Source organism: Xiphophorus hellerii, chromosome 20 (genome assembly GCF_003331165.1).
Source record: "Xiphophorus hellerii strain 12219 chromosome 20, Xiphophorus_hellerii-4.1, whole genome shotgun sequence".
Lineage (NCBI taxonomy): Eukaryota > Metazoa > Chordata > Actinopteri > Cyprinodontiformes > Poeciliidae > Xiphophorus > Xiphophorus hellerii.
In genome coordinates this window covers 34930777-34948580 of record NC_045691.1, presented here as the reverse complement: position 1 = coordinate 34948580, position 17804 = coordinate 34930777, and the positions used below count along the sequence as shown (strand labels likewise).

Sequence of the window (17804 nt, the reverse complement as noted above, 5' to 3'; positions counted from 1 at the left end):
ATAAAAGTATGACCATAATATTGAGGCAGCACCCTTACAATTCTTACAGATGAAACAACTGTCCAGTACAAAAACACTGTCAAAAAGCACTTATTCCGACAGGTTATAAAAGCAGAAATATGACCAAAAATGACAGGAACCGTAATGCATTTAAATAAATAAATTGTGTAGCTGTATAAGTATAGTGCAATTGCAAAACTTCAGAACCCTTTTCCGGGTATGTGAAATTAATCTAAATAAAACACAGCCTCAGTTAAATTCCCTCTCAAGTTGTCAGGAACCTTGTTAGGTGGGACATTTTAGAGACGGACTACAAATATAGACGTACTGCAGCTGGGTTCAGCACGCAGGATGCAAGAGGATTCTCCGTCTTCCGCTATTTCATCGTCACAGGTTGTTGTTACAAAACCTAAAACACTCCAAACCAGTTGGAATTTTGTCCTCCCATTCTTCAGAAAATTTCCCAAATTTGATAACGTTTGTAAAAATACGCGTTAAGCCGACCAATTTCCTCTTGCTTACCAATAACAATAGTTGTCATCTGTTTTGTACTCTTGTAGGTGAATATAGGCTGATTCAAACGCAAAAATCCTTTATCAACATTCTGCTTGTACCTTAAGTTGTAGAGTTTGCGCCCCACTTTCACAGTGGCCACCTTTATTATCTTACGATGGCATTTTATAATTTAGACTTGAATAGTTTTGTGACACCGATTATTTGGAACAGGAAGTGATTCCTCTTGCTGTGGAAACATCTTCGGCTGCACGTTACGTCGGGAGCTTAAATGACATTTACTCAACTTGCTACACCCCTTTATTTTTGTAACTTAAGACATAGGAGTTAAAGAAATTGCGGATATTAGTCCTACGTCTTGCTAAATAAACTAAAACCTCTGAATTTTATTACACAGGAAGCTCTTAAACAAGCATGAGGACTGTAAAGCCCCTTCTTTGCGTCTCCAAACACTTGGCTCCTCTCAGGTGGCTCTCCAAACCCAGAAACTGTTCAAATGCCGCCAGAGCCAGCTCAGGAGAGAAGAAGACAGGTGTCTCCGACAGCTTCAGGAGGCAGGTAGCTTCCGGTCCGCGTTTTCAGGACTTTATTAAATCTCCTCCAGTGACTCTGGCTGTAAATTGCGAACACACCGACGAACATTATCTTTCTGAGGACTTGGGGCTGCTGGGGGACGCAAGGAAAGGTTGGTGGCACGACTGACAGCTTCCGCCAGCTTTCCATTCAGTGGTTTTGGAGTGTGTGTAATGATGGCTTACCTCATTTCAGTGTATTTTGAAACTTATGGATGTCAGATGAATGTAAATGACACAGAAATAGCCTGGTCCATACTGCAGAAGAAAGGCTATCAACGGACAGCTGATTTGAAACAGGTATTTATTATTAAGTTCTAAGTCTTTCCACGAAACAAACTTCCAGAAGCATAGCTAGATCATGATAGTCAGGAAGTTTCTGACCATTTCCTGGTCAGAAATGGTTAAAGGAGGCGTCTGTTTAAGCAAAGCTTCATCCCACATGTGCACAGTTTGGCACATAAAGCATTTTATACATTGTTCCTGCAGAGGAAAAAAAAACTGAAATCTTAGTCATTTGCTTTTTTCTTTTAAAATCAACTTTACCATTCATCCTTCACATGGTTCTGAGGTTTCCTTATTACTTTGACCAAACAGCATGAGTTTATATAGAAGGAAGATATTTCTTTCATTTCCTGAAAAGTAAAATTCTTTTTAGATACAAGGTTCGTTTTAAACAGTAGCAAATCAATATCATCAACAACTTGACGGTCGTTGGATAAATGACTCAAACCCAGACATCAGCAGATGTCGGTCATGCAGTCTGGACCAATCAAAATGCAGGACAAAAAGGTTAAAATACGTTGTAGTGGGACAGCTGATCACCCTGATGTTAGTACTAATAGTTTTTGCTAGCTTTTCTCAGTGACGTTGCTAACTATCTACACATGGCAATAACAATGTTATATGAAAATAGGACAATTTATCAATCTTCCTTTAGAGCATTGAGACTCTAAAGGAACACGTTTTCAGAAATGGTTGTCCCTGTGTGTGTGTGAGGCAAATGCGAGACTTAAAATTAATGTCAGAGTGGAGATAGAATACAATGTTTTTTTTCACTTTTTAACCCACGGTTTAGTTAAGTGTTGTTTTTTCCTCTTCTAGGCAGATGTGGTCCTCTTGGTGACCTGCTCTATCAGGTGAGCTCCTTCAGGTACATATAGTGGACCCCCTGGTATTTGCAGGAGTCATGGACCACAGCCGCCCACAAATTGCTAAAATCCGCAAATACTTGAGACCACTAAAAACACCCATTTTAATTGTTTTAATAACATAAAACTTGTGTTAAGTTGTCTACAATAAGTCACAAGTATTGACCAGTGACCATGTTCAAAAGGAATACAATAGAAACTAATGCGGACTGAAGTGGCTGGAGGCAGGAGATGAGCAAGAATAACAATTGTTTTGTAGAAAGAAGTCAAAATACAATACAATTTAACAAAACTATTAATAACAAGCTGGCATAATGTCAATATGTAAACCCTAGTCCTGTTGAATTCAGTGTTTCAGTTAATCCTTTTAATCATCAAAATGTCTTTTTAGTTCACCTTGTTTTCTGTTCAGTGGTTTGAGTTGTTTCCTTGTTTGCGTTAGCAGTGGAGGGATGAAGCAAGTTCTTTCAGTGAATGTTCGGTTCTGGGTACAATCCAGGAATCCAATCCAGTTTTCTTAATCGGCCAAAAGAAAACTAACCAACAGGTTTCATTTTAACACCAAATATACCTCAATATGGATTAGTCTGTACGGTGGAAACTGCCTTAGCTCTGCCACAGAAGCTAACATCAGCAGTCTTATCTTTGTACATCCAATTGGGGTTAAGGGAAATAAATGGCATTCCTTGATTGGCTGCTTTGCAAATGCCCAGAAATAGAGCGTCAACTAGCATTACGTCAAGGCATTTCAGCTTCCTTAGCTGTATTTTCTTTACATTGTTTTAGATAAACTCAACGAACAAAAATGCAAACAGGCAAATTTTCCACCAGTAATTTGAAGTTGCTCTCCACAAAAACTTCTGCAATCCCTGAATCACGAAGTTGGGGGTCCACTGTACTCTATTTTGAAAAGCTCCTTATTTGTTCCCATTGTACAAATATACGACTTTGTGGTCAGATTAACAGAAGCGACGAAACTCTTTCTCTAGAGAAAAGGCCGAACAAACCATTTGGAACAGACTCCAACAACTGACAGCCATGAAGAAGAAACGATTAAAGACCAACTCGCCAGTGAAAATAGGCATTTTAGGTAACGTAACGCACACATCTGTTCGGCTCTCAGATGTTGCAGTAGTATTCAGACAGCTGTGTTTGTCCAGGCTGCATGGCTGAGAGGCTGAAGACTGAGCTGTTGGAGCGGGAGAAGCTGGTGGACGTCCTGGCCGGCCCCGACGCCTACAGAGACCTTCCTCGACTTCTAGCCGCCGCCACCGCCGGAGGTCAGCAGGCGAGCAACGTGCTGCTGTCTCTAGAGGAGACCTACGCAGACATCATGCCCGTCCAGCATGCCAGTCAGGGCCGCAGTGCTTTTGTGTACGTTGCTTCTCTGTTTTGTCAGAACTGATCACCCGGATCAGTTCTTAACGTTTTTTTTTTCTTCCTGTTTTGTTGCTGGCAGCTCCATCATGCGAGGCTGTGACAACATGTGCAGTTACTGCATTGTTCCCTTCACCAGAGGTAGAGAGAGGAGCCGTCCCGTCAGCTCCATCCTGGAAGAGGTTCGGATGCTCTCTGAACAGGTAAATCACGACCCATCACCCAAATCAACCAGCCCTTCTCAGTCCTCTTCTAATGCTCCTGCTGTTGGAGTCGTCCTCCTCCACTCCATTGCCGCTTGTCCCTCACTTCACACGCAACTTCCTTCACCACAAGCCCCCACAAATATGCAACCTGTATCAGAGTGTCTGCGCATACTTAAAAAGTATGTGATTTCCAGCCGCATAGTGTCATTTTATAGCAGAATCAAGTAACTGTGTTACCTTTAGTCGTTCTAAAAATGCTATATGTATCAAATATGACAAAATAAATTTTACTTCCTGATTTAACACTTTGAAATTGGGCGTCTGTCTCTTGAAAAACACCTGCTCTTTCTGAAACCCTCCTTCAAGAAGTCATAACAAAATGGCTCCTTTATGAACCATTTTCATAGAGGACCATTTTCCTGACAAGTATAATGTTGTGGGGACCCACTGCTCCTTGTGGGGCCCACAGCCTGGGCACCACAAGGGAAATGCTGTTTTTGGGTTACTTTTAGGACTAAGGTGTGAATTAAATTTGGGTTAGGGTTAGTCAATGGAAAGTTACTGCAAAGATAGCGAGACAAACTTGTGTGTACGTGTGTGTATGTGCCAGGGTGTGAAGGAGGTGACTCTGCTGGGTCAGAATGTGAACAGCTACAGGGACACGTCAGAGGTTCAGTTCTGCGGCTCGGAGCGGACCAAGCTGAGCCGTGGCTTCAGCACCATCTACCGAGCCAAACAGGGAGGCCTGCGCTTCTCCGACCTGCTCGACCTCGTGTCGCGCATTGACCCCGACATGAGGATAAGGTTCACTTCCCCTCACCCCAAGGATTTTCCTGATGAGGTACGCCCCGCACGCGAGGTTCTCTCTGCTTGGAAATATGTTCCTGTTGATTTCTTGTCAAACACAAAGATTCCACTAGAGAAAATAATACAGTTCTGTTGAGCTGTTGCTGTTTAACCCCGGATGGTGAGTTCTGGTGTATGATGGGTTCCTCCAGGTTCTGCAGCTGATTGCTGAGCGACAGAACGTTTGTAAGCAGATCCACCTTCCGGCTCAGAGCGGGAGCAACCAGGTCCTGAAGGCCATGCGCCGGGGGTAGGAAATCACTGCTGCCATTTTGTAGGCCTGTCACAATAGGCAAAAAATCTGTTAATTGCATGATAAATTGAAACTAACTCAATAATTCGATTTGTATGATTTATCATTTCTCTTTTAAAAAATTATTATTTTTTTTTTTTACCAAAAACGGAATGACAAAAGTCCTTTGTCTCAACTAGCCCTGTTTTTGAAGGGCAATGTTGTTTACAAATAATATATAATTCATTTTAATTGTTGTTTCTGTCATTATGTTTAATGTTCATTAGAATTTGAGAATATGTTCTTGCATTATTTTGCCATTATCATTATATAACTCGAAATGATCTCAAATCAACAATATCATCGTTTATCGCGATAACTCCTGGGACAATGTATCGTCTGTCAGAATTTATTATGATGGCAGGCGTAGCCATTTTAAAATGACAGCTGAAGGATTTTGTTTTATGAAATCTTTTTATATTGGACTCTCTACTTTTTCTGTCCAGTTACACGAGAGAGGCCTACCTTGATCTGGTGGACAATATAAAGCAAATCATCCCAGGTAAGCAACTAGAACCACTTTGATTTATCTTCTGTCACTTTGTATTACTAAATGAGATGTTTATCTTATGGGAATCTGGCAATAACTGTACAGAAATTCCATTTATAAACCAGTTTGATGTGTTTGGGGTCATTGTCCTGCTGGAAGTCTCAAACAGTTACCTTCAAGCCAACCATTAAAAATGTTAAATTATTATGAAATTTATTCTGATGATGACTGCATACTAACATCTGACCTGTGCTTTATGTTGCTTTACATAAATAGGACTCTGTTGTTCTCACAACAAAAATGTTGAATTGCAGTTAAAGTTGTGTAATTCGTTCCGACGCCTTCGCTGCAGGAGGCCGACCTGCAGGAGGCTCCCCATCGGGGAGCGTCGTTTACTGCTGACTCAGCCAATGAGAAGGCAAGAGACGTCAGCGTTTCTGCACTTTTAGAAAACGAATGAAAAGAAAAAGAAATGCTAGAGTGAAATACAGACTGCGCTGCTGTAGCCCTCACACTTCTACAACCGAGAAACGACAGCCTCCAGCTTTCAGCTGGACAGAAGCTGCTGCTTCAAAGGAGTTTAAAGATGTTTTATGGTCTGACATTCAAATCAAAGTGCACAAGGAATTACACAGGTGTTGTTTTTGTTTTTTTTTATTTGTAAAAATAACAAAAACGATAGTTTCACTAAACGCAAACTAATAATCATAAGCATTAGTTCTGATAACGCCAAGGCTCTCCACACTAACACGGTTTTGAGTTTAAGCTGATGCTAAAGCGTTAACTTAAATTCAAATGATGTCTGCTCTAGAAAGACTCGAGCACCAACGTAATTTTGACATTATAGTTGACATGTTCTATAATGTCCTTAGAAATAAAGTTATTGGGGGGGGAAACAGAACGGCTGTGTAAACAGCCTTCACTCTTCAAAAGAAGAGCAGGAACATTAACGTCTAACCTCTTGAAAACTTCTTCATGTCAATAAACGAAACGTCAGTTGTTTACAAAACAGCCAAGTAAATTAATGTTTTAGTAGTTTTCAGGAACGGTTAACTTTGGGGAAGCTAGGTGTGCAAAATGTTAGCAAAAGTGCTTAGTTAAAAATTAGCTCTGCTATTAGCGCATTAGGGGAAGTGTGCCCAACATATTTTCCTTCAAAGTTAAGGAAGGAAAATAACTTCAAGCTGTTTTTGAGGACAGTAAGCTGATGTACTATTGTGTTAAAAACAATCATGAGTTCCTCAGAAATCACATGGAACCTTTAATCAGCATTGTGGCATTGGCTTCATAGTTTTTTTTTTTTTTTTAATAAGTTTCTGTAAAATCCAATTGACTGGTGATCTACATTCTTGTGCGTCAGACGTGAGTCTCAGCAGCGACTTCATCTCAGGCTTCTGTGGTGAAACGGACGACGACCATCAGCAAACTCTCTCCCTGATCAGAGAGGTGGGCTTCAACGTGGGCTTCCTGTTTGCTTACAGCATGCGAAAGGTAACCTCCTGCTGAACTGCTGCAATGTCGTGCTTTGCAGTATTTACTCTTTCGTTCCGCTCTCTTTCAGAAGACGCACGCCTTCCATCGGCTGCAGGATGATGTCGCGCCGCAGGTGAAGCAGCGCCGGCTAGAGGAGTGCATCAGCGTTTTCAGAGAGGAAGCAGAGAGAGTGAACGCTGCTGTCGTTGGCAGCACGCAGCTGGTGCTGGTGGAGGGAGTGAGTACTTCACTGACCGCATGAAAAAAGCAGAAACTTTTTACGTATCTGATCAGGGTGAAACTCAGTCGCCTTGATCATCTATTTTTGATTCCCCACCCTGTTTAACACCCCTTGACATTTTTCATTTTTTTGTCAGTAAAATCCAAATCTTTGTTGCATTTTATATGTATTTTAGAAAATGAAGGCTCAATAAAATGTATGTCACACTTTTAATATTATTTGTAAAAACAGGGTTGTTTTAATTCCACTTTGCAATTATTATATTGGGTTGGTCTATCACGTAACATCCATCCATCCATCCATCCATCCATCTTCTTCCGCTTATCCGAGGTCGGGTCGCGGGGGTAGCAGCTTCAGAAGGGAGGCCCAGACTTCCCTCTCCCCAGCCACTTCTTCTAGCTCCTCCGGGGGAATCCCGAGGCGTTCCCAGGCCAGCCGAGAGACATAGTCCCTCCAGCGTGTCCTGGGTCTTCCCCGGGGCCTCCTCCCGGTGGGACGTGCCCGGAACACCTCACCAGGGAGGCGTCTAGGAGGCATCCTGACCAGATGCCCGAGCCACCTCAACTGGCTCCTCTCGATGTGAAGGAGCAGCGGCTCTACTCTGAGTCCCTCCCGGATGACTGAGCTTCTCACCCTATCTCTAAGGGAGAGCCCAGCCACCCTACGGAGAAAACCCATTTCGGCCGCTTGTATCCGCGATCTCGTTCTTTCGGTCATGACCCAAAGCTCATGACCATAGATGAGGGTGGGAACGTAGATCGACCGGTAAATCGAGAGCTTCGCTTTTTGGCTCAGCTCTCTCTTCACCACGACGGACCGGTACAGCGCCCGCTTGACAGCAGACGCTGCGCCAATCCGCCTGTCGATCTCCCGCTCCCTTCTTCCCCCATTCGTGAACAAGATCCCGAGATACTTAAACTCCTCCACTTGGGGCAGGACACCCCCCCTGACCCGGAGAAGGCACTCTACCCTTTTCCGGCTCAAGACCATGGCCTCGGATTTGGAGGCACTGATCCTCATCCCGGCCGCGTCACACTCGGCTGCGAACCGCTCCAGCGAGAGCTGCAGATCACGATCTGATGAAGCCAAAAGGACCACATCGTCTGCAAAAAGCAGAGATGAGATCCTAAGGCCACCAAATCGGATCCCCTCAACACCTTGGCTGCGCCTAGAAATTCTGTCCATGAAAGTGATGAACAGAATCGGTGACAAAGGGCAGCCCTGGCGGAGTCCAACTCTCACCGGAAACGAGCCCGACTTACTGCCGGCAATGCGGACCAGACTCTGACACCGGTCATACAGGGACCTGACAGCCCGTATCAAAGGGCCCGGTACCCCATACTCCCGGAGAACCCCCCACAGGGCTCCCCGAGGGACACGGTCGAACGCCTTCTCCAGGTCCACAAAACACATGTAGACTGGTTGGGCGAACTCCCATGCACCCTCCAGGACCCTGCCGAGGGTGTAGAGCTGGTCCAGCGTTCCACGACCAGGACGAAAACCACACTGCTCTTCCTGAATCCGAGGTTCGACTATCCGACGGACCCTCCTCTCCAGGACCCCTGAATAGACCTTGCCAGGGAGGCTTAAGAGTGTGACCCCTCTATAATTGGAGCACACCCTCCGGTCCCCCTTTTTGAACAGGGGGACCACCACCCCAGTCTGCCAATCCAGGGGAACTGCCCCCGATGTCCATGCGACATTGCAGAGTCGCGTCAACCAACACAACCCTACAACATCCAGAGCCTTAAGAAACTCCGGGCGGATCTCATCCACCCCCGGGGCCCTGCCACCGAGGAGCTTTTTAACCACCTCGGCGACCTCGTCCCCAGAGATTGGAGAGCCTAACCCAGAGTCCCCAGGCTCCGCTTCCTCAGTGGAAGGCATGTTGGTGGGATTGAGGAGGTCTTCGAAGTACTCTGCCCACCGGCCCACAACGTCCCGAGTAGAGGTCAGCAGCACACCATCCCCACTATAAACAGTGTTGGTGCTGCACCGCTTCCCCCCCCTGAGACGCCGGATGGTGGACCAGAATCGCCTCGAAGCCGTACGGAAGTCTTTCTCCATGGCCTCTCCAAACTCCTCCCACGCCCGGGTTTTTGCCTCAGCAACCGCCCGAGCCGCATGCCGCTTCGCCCGCCGGTACCCATCAGCTGCTTCCGGAGTCCCACAGGCCAAAAAGGCCCGATAGGACTCCTTCTTCAGCCTGACGGCATCCCTCACCGAAGGTGTCCACCAGCGGGTTCGAGGGTTGCCGCCGCGACAGGCACCGACAACCTTGCGGCCACAGCTCCGATCGGCCGCCTCGACAATGGAGGCACGGAACACGGTCCACTCAGACTCCATGTCCCCCACCTCCCCCGGGACGTGTTCGAAGTTTTGCCGGAGATGGGAGTTAAAGCTCCGTCTCACAGGGGATTCCGCCAGACGTTCCCAGCAGACCCTCACAACACGTTTGGGCCTGCCAGGTCTGACCGGCTTTCGCCCCCACCACCGGAGCCAACTCACCACCAGGTAGTGGTCAGTGGACAGCTCCGCACCTCTCTTCACCCGAGTGTCCAAGACATACGGCCGCAGATCCGATGAAACGATGACAAAGTCGATCATCGAACTGCGGCCTAGGGTGTCCTGGTGCCAAGTGCACATATGGACACCCTTATGCTTGAACATGGTGTTCGTTATGGACAATCCATGGCGAGCACAGAAGTCCAGCAACAGAACACCGCTCGAGTTCAGGTCGGGCGGGCCGTTCCTCCCAACCACGCCCCTCCAGGTCTCACTGTCATTGCCCACGTGAGCGTTGAAGTCCCCCAGCAGAACAAGGGAGTCCCCAGGAGGAGCACTCTCCAGTACCCCCTCTAAGGACTCCAAAAAGGGTGGGTAATCTGAACTGTCGTTCGGCCCGTAAGCACAAACGACAGTCAGAACCCGTCCCCCCACCCGTAGGCGGAGGGATGCTACCCTCTCGTTCACCGGGGTAAACCCCAACGTACAGGCGCCGAGATGGGGAGCAACAAGTATGCCCACTCCTGCCCGACGCCTCTCACCTTGGGCAACTCCAGAGTGGAAGTATGTCCAGCCCCTCTCAAGGAGACTGGTTCCAGAACCACGTAACAACAAGATTAAAATACCTTCCTAAAATAATGGCCTAAATTATTTTTTGCCAAATGTGATTTTTTTTTCTGTAACATGTTTTGGAAAGAAAGAGGGAGAGAGGTTTTCTTTTTTTTTGCTTTGCCAAAATCAGTTTTGGCAAAGAATGACTTAGGCCATTGTTTTAGGAAGGTGACGATATTCAGTTTGTGGTTGGATCGTGATAAAATCTGAGAAACTACAATCACATTGGATATGTGGATTTAAAACTGAAGGGTTCACATTAAGATGAACCCGAAAACAGGACGGTTTCTATTTTATGACTGAAAATGGCTTTGGGATACTTCCTCAGTTGAGCTAAATTCACGGATGGGGAAATGTGATCTGGATTATCTCTTTCAGAAAAAATATATTGACATTTCTAATATGCGTCATTGTGTGCAACAGCAAAAGTCGTGTATCTGTGCAGGGTTACTTTAACCTGTTACCAGGCAACGCCGCTCAACTCTGCTTTTCATTTTTATTAAGGAAAGTAAAAGGTCTGCCGAGGATCTGTGTGGGAGAACTGATGGGAACATGAAAGTGATTTTCCCCAAAGAAGATGTTGCCGTTCAGGCTTCTGCGTCCAACACCGCACCGATCCGTGGGGGAGGCTATGTCCTGGTGAAGGTAGGATGGGTTAGCTTTCATCCCCACTGTGATGGACCGAGTTAAAAACAGGAGGAGTCACAGGACATATTAGAAAAATAGGGTTTTTTATTTTAACCCAAAGATTATAAATAACAAAAGATAAACTGAGCTCATAAAAGAGGTCAAAGAAACAAAACTGAACTCAGGCAAAAAATGTAAACAAACTGGCTGTACAAACAAACATAACTGACCTAACAAAGAAATGACACACAGGGGTTTATATACTGGCTGATCAGACCAATTAAGACACAATAGGGGTAACTAAACAGAATACAACTACAAATAACACAAAACAAATAACAGTACAGCTAAGTTTGGCTAAACTAAAGACCCAAAACTGAAAATCAAAAATATTAAACTTTAAATACTAATATTTACTTAAATACAAAACTTATCTAAAGAAAGAAACTACAAATCCCCCTGCCAGCAGGAACTAGTGGTTCAGTCCAATCAGCATGTAAGCCTGCTGAGCCCTGGCCCCCATCCTCTGTCTGGTAAGGTAAGTACCGGAGGGAAAAACAAACAGAATTAATCTTAAGCAAACCAAATTAATTTTAAGTTGATATAAATACATATGTTAACTAAATGTGCGCGCTAACAAATAGAACAAATGCATTCAAATCAACTAATAAATGTTTTTATTGAAACTAAAGTGTTGTGTTTGTATGAAAAATGAACTGTGCATAAAAAGAGTTACCGACATCAGAGTGTGGCCATGGATTTGGCCATCACACCCACATATAACTGGAATCTGTTCAGAAACTCAACACAGTTTCATTTAGGTTTAAAGTACAACCAAGCTTATTTAGCAAAAGATTTTAGAAGACATAGTTTTGCACAATTTTCTCTGGGGTGTTAAACTACAGTTGTGGTGGTGCTGTGGTGGCGCAGGGGTTAAGCACAACCCACAAATGTTGGGTAGTCCTTGACGTGACCGTCACAGGTTCGATTCCTGGCCTGGTGACCTCTGCCGCATGTCTTCCCCCTTCTCTCATTTTCCTGTAAATTCACTATCAAATAAAGGCCACTAGAGCCAATAAAACCTTAAAAAAACAACAACTACAGTTTCCTTTGTGACGAGTCTGTAGTAGAGAACGAGAAGCAAATAGCTAATTCCATGGTAAAACCTTGAGGTCCAAACCTTTTGTCAATTAAGACCACATGCATTATCAACTGGAATGAACATATACTGTATACTGACAGGTTTCAGAGAAACTGGCCACTGAAGGGTGTATTGTTGTCAGGACACTCTTGTAAAAAAAGATCTTTGATCTCTAGGAGTTTTATCATGATTAAATAAAGGTAGAAAGAAAAGAAAAAAAATCATGCAAAATGATATCAACAGAGCATTGATCCCATCTACTGCACGCTCTGAATCCACCACGTTGCAGCATTCCTGCCCTTATTCACACCCACATAGTGATGAACACACCGCTGATGGACACACACCCAACTTGGTTAGAAGCGAAACAGACATTGACCAGCTAGCGTGAGACTTGCCAATGGAAAGGTCTCACCACGTTATGGAGGGCATTATCCATGAACAGGCCCCAATAGGGTTTGGTTCCCCTTTGCTACCAAAATAATCCTGAGCTGTTGAGGCATGGATTCTTCTAAGCCTCTGAAATTGAGCTGTACTATCTGGTGCCAAGACATCGGCAGCGACATTTTAAGTCAGCGGTCACAAACTGTATTCCTCGAGGGCCAGAGTCCTGCAACTTGTAGATGTCTCCCTTGTCCTACACTCTTGAAGTCAATGGAGAAAATGCCTCACTTTCATGAGGTCCATCTCTACACTACAGTGCGCTGCCAATATCAGAGCCAGGTGTGCTGAAGCATAGAGGCATCTGAAAGTTTCAGGACTTCGGCCCTTGGGGCCTGGAGTTTAAGTCTTGTAAATTGTGAGGAAGGTTCTCCATGGATTGGACTTGTTTGTCCAGCACATCCCAGAGACATTCGATTGGTATGGTCAGAATGTAGAGGTCAAGTCAACACCTCCAAGTCTTGGCTGCCTTCATCAAACCATTGAAGCATTTTTTCTTTGTGGTATAGAGCATTATTCTGCTGGAAGCCACATCCAATAGGGAACAATTTCTACACTGATTGATCTGCAGCTGTGCAGCTCAAACTGAAGTATTTGTGTTGGAACTAGCTTTATCCTTTTCAGTAATTTGGCCTATATTAGTTTATCAGATTGGACCAAACTGGCTAGCCTTCATTCCCAATTTTATCTATAAGCTTTGGACTGTTATGGTAGATGTGACCACTTCAACATTTTACAATAACTGCAGTATTAGAGATGCTGTAAGGGTAGCCTTTAAAATGAGTAAAACTCGCTCAAATTCTTGATTCCTGATCCCAACACACAAACTTTGAAGAGAAAACGTTCATTTGCTGTCTAATACATCCCACCTACTAACTTAGGGGACAATCAGTGTTACTCATTTTATCTGTCAGTGGTCATAATAAAGTGCTCCCACAATAAAAAAAACAAAACATTTCAAGTTAAGATGACAAACATTTATTAGAACCAATTTAATCAATTCTGCATTGAACATAACAAGAGATACAATGATTACAAGTTTTTTGTCAGTAGTTTGACATCTTAGTTTTTACAGTAAGAAAAAATCCCTGAAATGTAGAATTAAATGCTTGAATGTCATTTTCCTATTGAAATGTACAATAAAAAAACAACAATTTGAGTGGAAGTCTTTGCTACACCTTCTACATTTTCATTCTGGTCCATGTTGCATCTGTACAGCTGGATAATCTGACATGTCAGTAGTTTGGTTTCTGCTACATTCAGTCTGACGTCTTCTGTCTGTGTAGATCCTGTCAGCCGGCTCCCAGAGCCTGAGGGGCCGGGCCCTCAGTCACAGCTCCCTGATATCAACACCGACCCCCAGCTGTGATGGATACAAGTGATGCTATAAACCACTAATGTTCAACTTTATACGCTTTTATCGTCAAGAATAGTTGTATTTATTTGACTAAAATCCAGTTATTTATTATGATAAATAATCGTTTAACTATTGCCTGTGTCTGGTTTCTATTTTTTCCCCCCTCAATGAATTTGATTGATTCTTTGCAGTGTCAGCGTAAGGCTCCAGTCCTCAAGGGCCAGTGTCCTGCAACTTTTAGATGTGCCTCTGCTGCACCACAGCTGAACAGAATAATTAGGTCATTAAGGCTCTGGAGAACTGATCTACACAAGGAGGAGGTCATTAAGTCATTTCATTCCAGTGTTTTGTACCTGTGGCACATCTAAACACTGCAGGACTGCGGCCCTCGAGGACTGAAGTTTGACACCTGTGCTGTAAGGAGATTCTGCAGGAGAACTGTTCAGATCAGCACATTCACAGAATCATTTCACTAAGATGGAAACTTTCAAACAGAATTTAGCTAAAGTCATCAGCTGAAATGTGCTGCAGTCTGCTTTGGAAGGAGTGAACTGTTCCTGAAAAGGAATAATAGAGGGCACCAGTTCCACAAACATCTCATTACAGTTTTTAAGAGAGAGAAAAAAAAAAAAAATCAAGCAAATGTAGAAAAACAACTCCAAAATGAAAATGGTTTTGACAACGGTATAAAAAAAGGGAAAAAAAAACAGTGTATTCTACTTGTCTTTGGTTCTTTGCAGTTCAATCCGTGAAGTTAACATCTGTCCCGATCAGCATGTAATCCTGCAAATAAAACAGAAAAAAAGGTTTATCAGAAATCAATGGGTTTTAACAGTTTTATGTAGAATCTGATTCTGATCTCTGCAAAAGTCAAAACAGAAAATATCACGTCTCTAACCTTCATTATTTGAAGCTGGGGGTTCACAAGGTTCATTTTTCCAAGTGCAGGAAGCGGGTAACCCTTATCGAGTTGAACTGTAAAAGAAAAATCAAGTTGGGTACAAAACAAATCACAAACCTTTCATCCTGAAGACAGTTATTCATATAAATACAACCACTGAGTTCTTCATGTCATGTATGGAAATCCTTATTTCCATACATGTCAATTCATTAAAAACCAAGTTTCCTACTTTCTGAGACGAGTTAACTAGTTTAGCAACAGCGCTAACATTAAAGACAAACTTGCTAGCAAGCTGAGCTGACCCTGAGGCAGTCAATGTTACCAAAACATAATGTTTGACAGAAAAAAATAGAATGTCTTTTCACTGACATTTTATGTTGATCACAAACCAGTTCTTACTTCTTAACATCCAGAACAAACGGACAGAAAATAGTAAAAAAGTAATTACTTTAGCTGAGTAAACATATTTTAGAAGCCATTTTGATTTTTTTTTGTACTTAGCTGTTAAACTTAATACAAAGGCATACTAATTATGATTGCTTTTACAGATTTATACATTTTCTACTAGGCAGTGGTAACACGTTAACACCTTCACGTGTTAATACAGGTTTGAATGAAGACTATAGCAATACTACAAAAGTATTTAAAGGTCCACTATTTCACATGTCTCTGTCCTTCCATTTGGGTAACTACTGCTTCTAGATAGATACACTTTATTTTCAAAAGAACATTAAACACTGGAACTGATAAACAAAATAAACAAACCAACCAAAAATAAAAATAAAATGGATTCTCAGTCTCCATTAATAAAAAACTCACTTGAAAAAAAACTAAACAACATAAAGCCAAAGTGGAAATAAATACTGCATTCAATCAAAAGAGGGCAGATTATGAAGTCTGTATATCATGTTGCCCTTCAGTAATAATTAGATTTAAATAGAGAAAATTCGCACATCAACTACCTGATGCAATAGTTCACACTACATGATTTTTTGCTCCGATTTTTCCCCTTACAACAATCTTACATCGTTGGTCTTTCTAAGATTGTGTGGTGTGTTACGGTAGATCGTCGTTGCCGCTCCGATCCAAATCAGGGTTTTCCCAGACTGGGAGCTTAACGCAGCCTGTTGAATGTGACAGGCAGCCAATCAGAAAGCGCGGATTCTCCTCTGTGCTTTCTGAGGGGAAATTACGTCGGGGAATCCCAAACAGCTGACACGGCGCAACCCGAAGTCCAGCGGACATTGGAGATGATATGTGGAAACAACATTAATGTTTATTCAACATGCAAAGAATATAGAAATGACAAGAGGAGGAGTTGGAGCGAAATTGCTACCGCAGTTGATAAACCCGGTAACTTTTCAGCTGTTCTTCGTTAACGAGACATAAATAGTTTATAATGATTTTCATTCAGTCAGGACTTTACGCTGACACTAGCCACATGCATTGCAGGTAGATTGTAGTAAAGTATTAATTAATGCCTGGTTTTAAAATTAGTTAACTGAACCTGTAGCCATTATTTTGTGCCCATTGTTGGACACCACACGGCAGGACCGAACCCGATCGAACCGTTATACCTAGGATTTCTGTCGGCTAATGTGTGGCCTGTCAGGTTTTGAAAATGGGCCGGCAATCGTCCGACAGCTCTAAGATCGTGTAGTGTGCGCTGGGCTTTACACTAAGGAAATGAGGAAGGGAGGGTCAGTGGAGAGCACCGGAGTTGAGCCTTTTTTCATTCAGTGTCATTAACAGAAAGAGAAAAAGGCCGGAAGAGACGATAATGCCGATAATTAAAATGACGTCGATAGTTTTAATTTATCATACGATTAATTGATTTATCGTTTATCGCGACAGGTCTACTTACCATTAACTATGGGTATCACTATCACTTTGAGGACCATTCGGAGCACACTGTCAAGGACGCTGACCTGTAATCCAAAAGCAGACTTTTAGCTTGACTTTGACTAGAGGGTCCTTACAGAGACTCATCAGGAAATGGAGATCTTACCTGAAACTGTCCCACATAGCTGGTTCCTACAGACAGTTTCATCCTACATAAGTAGAACAAAGTTAGAACTGATTGAACATCCACTCAGAGACCTTAAAGGAGCATTTCCTGGCATCTTTGAGCAACTCACTGGTTGAGAGTGAGGCGTCCGGCAATGTTCAGTCCTCTGACGTACACGTCGGCGCTCACGCTGCTTTCCTACCGAGGAAACATCAGAAATATTTACATTTTTTTTCTCCTTCCATTCAGTGATTTTTCATCTTGTAGTGTGACGTACCAAGTTCAGGACGAAAAGAGGGGAAAGTGTGCCGTTGGGTTGGATGGCGTATGCTGTCATCGTGGCAGTGGCCACAGCGGTTGCATTTTTGGGCTGGAAAGTGATGGTGGGACTGTTCTTAGCCCTCAGCAACAGCTTCATCATCAGACCTGGATACTGCTTTGCAATCTGACAAAACAGAAGCAGATCCACGTTGCAGTGCATGCCATCGACGATTGCGTTCCTCAATAAATCCTTGAAATGTTCCTCACCTGTGGGATGAAGACTCCGAACGTTTTGGTGTTGAGTCGGAATGGAGAGCCTTTGGGAACCTGTTTGGGACGGAGCAAGGAATGTTGTTACACAAGTGGGATTTTGTGGGCTCGGAGGACAGTGAACAGTGGCGCACCATGTCGTCTGTGATGTACAGGCTGAGGACTCCAGCTTTGTTGTACACGAAACCTGCAGAGTTGGCGGTGAAGGCAGACAGGGCCATGTACAACATGTTGTTGTTCTGGGGTGGAAGGGAAAAGGCTACAGGGGTGAACGGAGGCTCCTGGTGCTTCCCAATGTTGTAGAACTGACCCTATAAATAGAAATAAAAAAATAAGTGATCTTGAATTTTTTTAAAAAGTGTATAATTAAGGCTTTAAAAATGCCCCGTCGTTCACAATTCTTTACCTTCAAGTTCAGATCAAGAGACGATTGTGAAATAACCGGAGATGACACCATGGAATATTCAATCTCTGCGTATTTGTCCACCTTGGCCAGCACTGCGACAAGACAGAGATGTTA

General features: G+C 43.5%; 2 protein-coding genes and 1 long non-coding RNA gene across 4 annotated transcripts in view; 1 reads left to right on the top strand and 2 right to left on the bottom strand.

Annotated features, from left to right (window-relative positions):
• The first annotated feature begins 747 nt into the window (after window positions 1-747).
• On the top strand, window positions 748-13978 carry LOC116710904 (CDK5 regulatory subunit-associated protein 1-like). Of its 2 annotated transcripts, none has more exons than XM_032550203.1 (13): window positions 748-1198; window positions 1282-1385; window positions 2190-2224; window positions 3226-3326; window positions 3397-3610; window positions 3696-3816; window positions 4430-4660; window positions 4818-4915; window positions 5404-5459; window positions 6808-6938; window positions 7012-7158; window positions 10783-10923; window positions 13774-13978. In XM_032550203.1, the coding sequence occupies exons 1-13, from the start codon at window positions 928-930 to the stop codon at window positions 13867-13869; spliced, it is 1746 nt and encodes a 581-aa protein (XP_032406094.1). In that variant the 5' UTR covers window positions 748-927; the 3' UTR covers window positions 13870-13978. The 2 variants fall into 2 exon arrangements, with proteins under 2 accessions (XP_032406094.1, XP_032406093.1); XM_032550202.1 differs by having other exon boundaries at window positions 749-1198; window positions 7009-7158.
• Window positions 13450-17804, bottom strand: part of LOC116710906 (uncharacterized) — a 19837-nt gene continuing 15482 nt past the window's right edge. Inside the window, exon 3 of the long non-coding RNA XR_004337139.1 lies at window positions 13450-13871. This is a non-coding gene — a long non-coding RNA (uncharacterized LOC116710906). The remainder of the gene's footprint in view (window positions 13872-17804) is intronic.
• LOC116710905 (bactericidal permeability-increasing protein-like) overlaps window positions 14461-17804 on the bottom strand; it is a 7217-nt gene continuing 3873 nt past the window's right edge. Inside the window, exons 8-16 of the mRNA XM_032550204.1 lie at window positions 17691-17782; window positions 17419-17595; window positions 17282-17341; window positions 17031-17198; window positions 16884-16951; window positions 16754-16796; window positions 16610-16673; window positions 14743-14819; window positions 14461-14627 (exon numbers count right to left, since the gene is read on the bottom strand). Coding sequence (XP_032406095.1) covers window positions 14586-14627; window positions 14743-14819; window positions 16610-16673; window positions 16754-16796; window positions 16884-16951; window positions 17031-17198; window positions 17282-17341; window positions 17419-17595; window positions 17691-17782 — 791 coding nt within the window. The 3' untranslated portion in view covers window positions 14461-14585. The remainder of the gene's footprint in view (window positions 14628-14742; window positions 14820-16609; window positions 16674-16753; window positions 16797-16883; window positions 16952-17030; window positions 17199-17281; window positions 17342-17418; window positions 17596-17690; window positions 17783-17804) is intronic.

Coding starts and splice junctions, on each gene's coding strand:
- LOC116710904 (XM_032550202.1), top strand. CDS start 928: ATGAGGACTGTAAAGCCCCTTCTTTGCGTCTCCAAACACTTGGCTCCT. Junction 1,386..2,189: donor GGACAGCTGATTTGAAACAG/GTATTTATTATT, acceptor TTCCTCTTCTAG/GCAGATGTGGTCCTCTTGGT. Junction 5,460..6,807: donor TATAAAGCAAATCATCCCAG/GTAAGCAACTAG, acceptor CTTGTGCGTCAG/ACGTGAGTCTCAGCAGCGAC.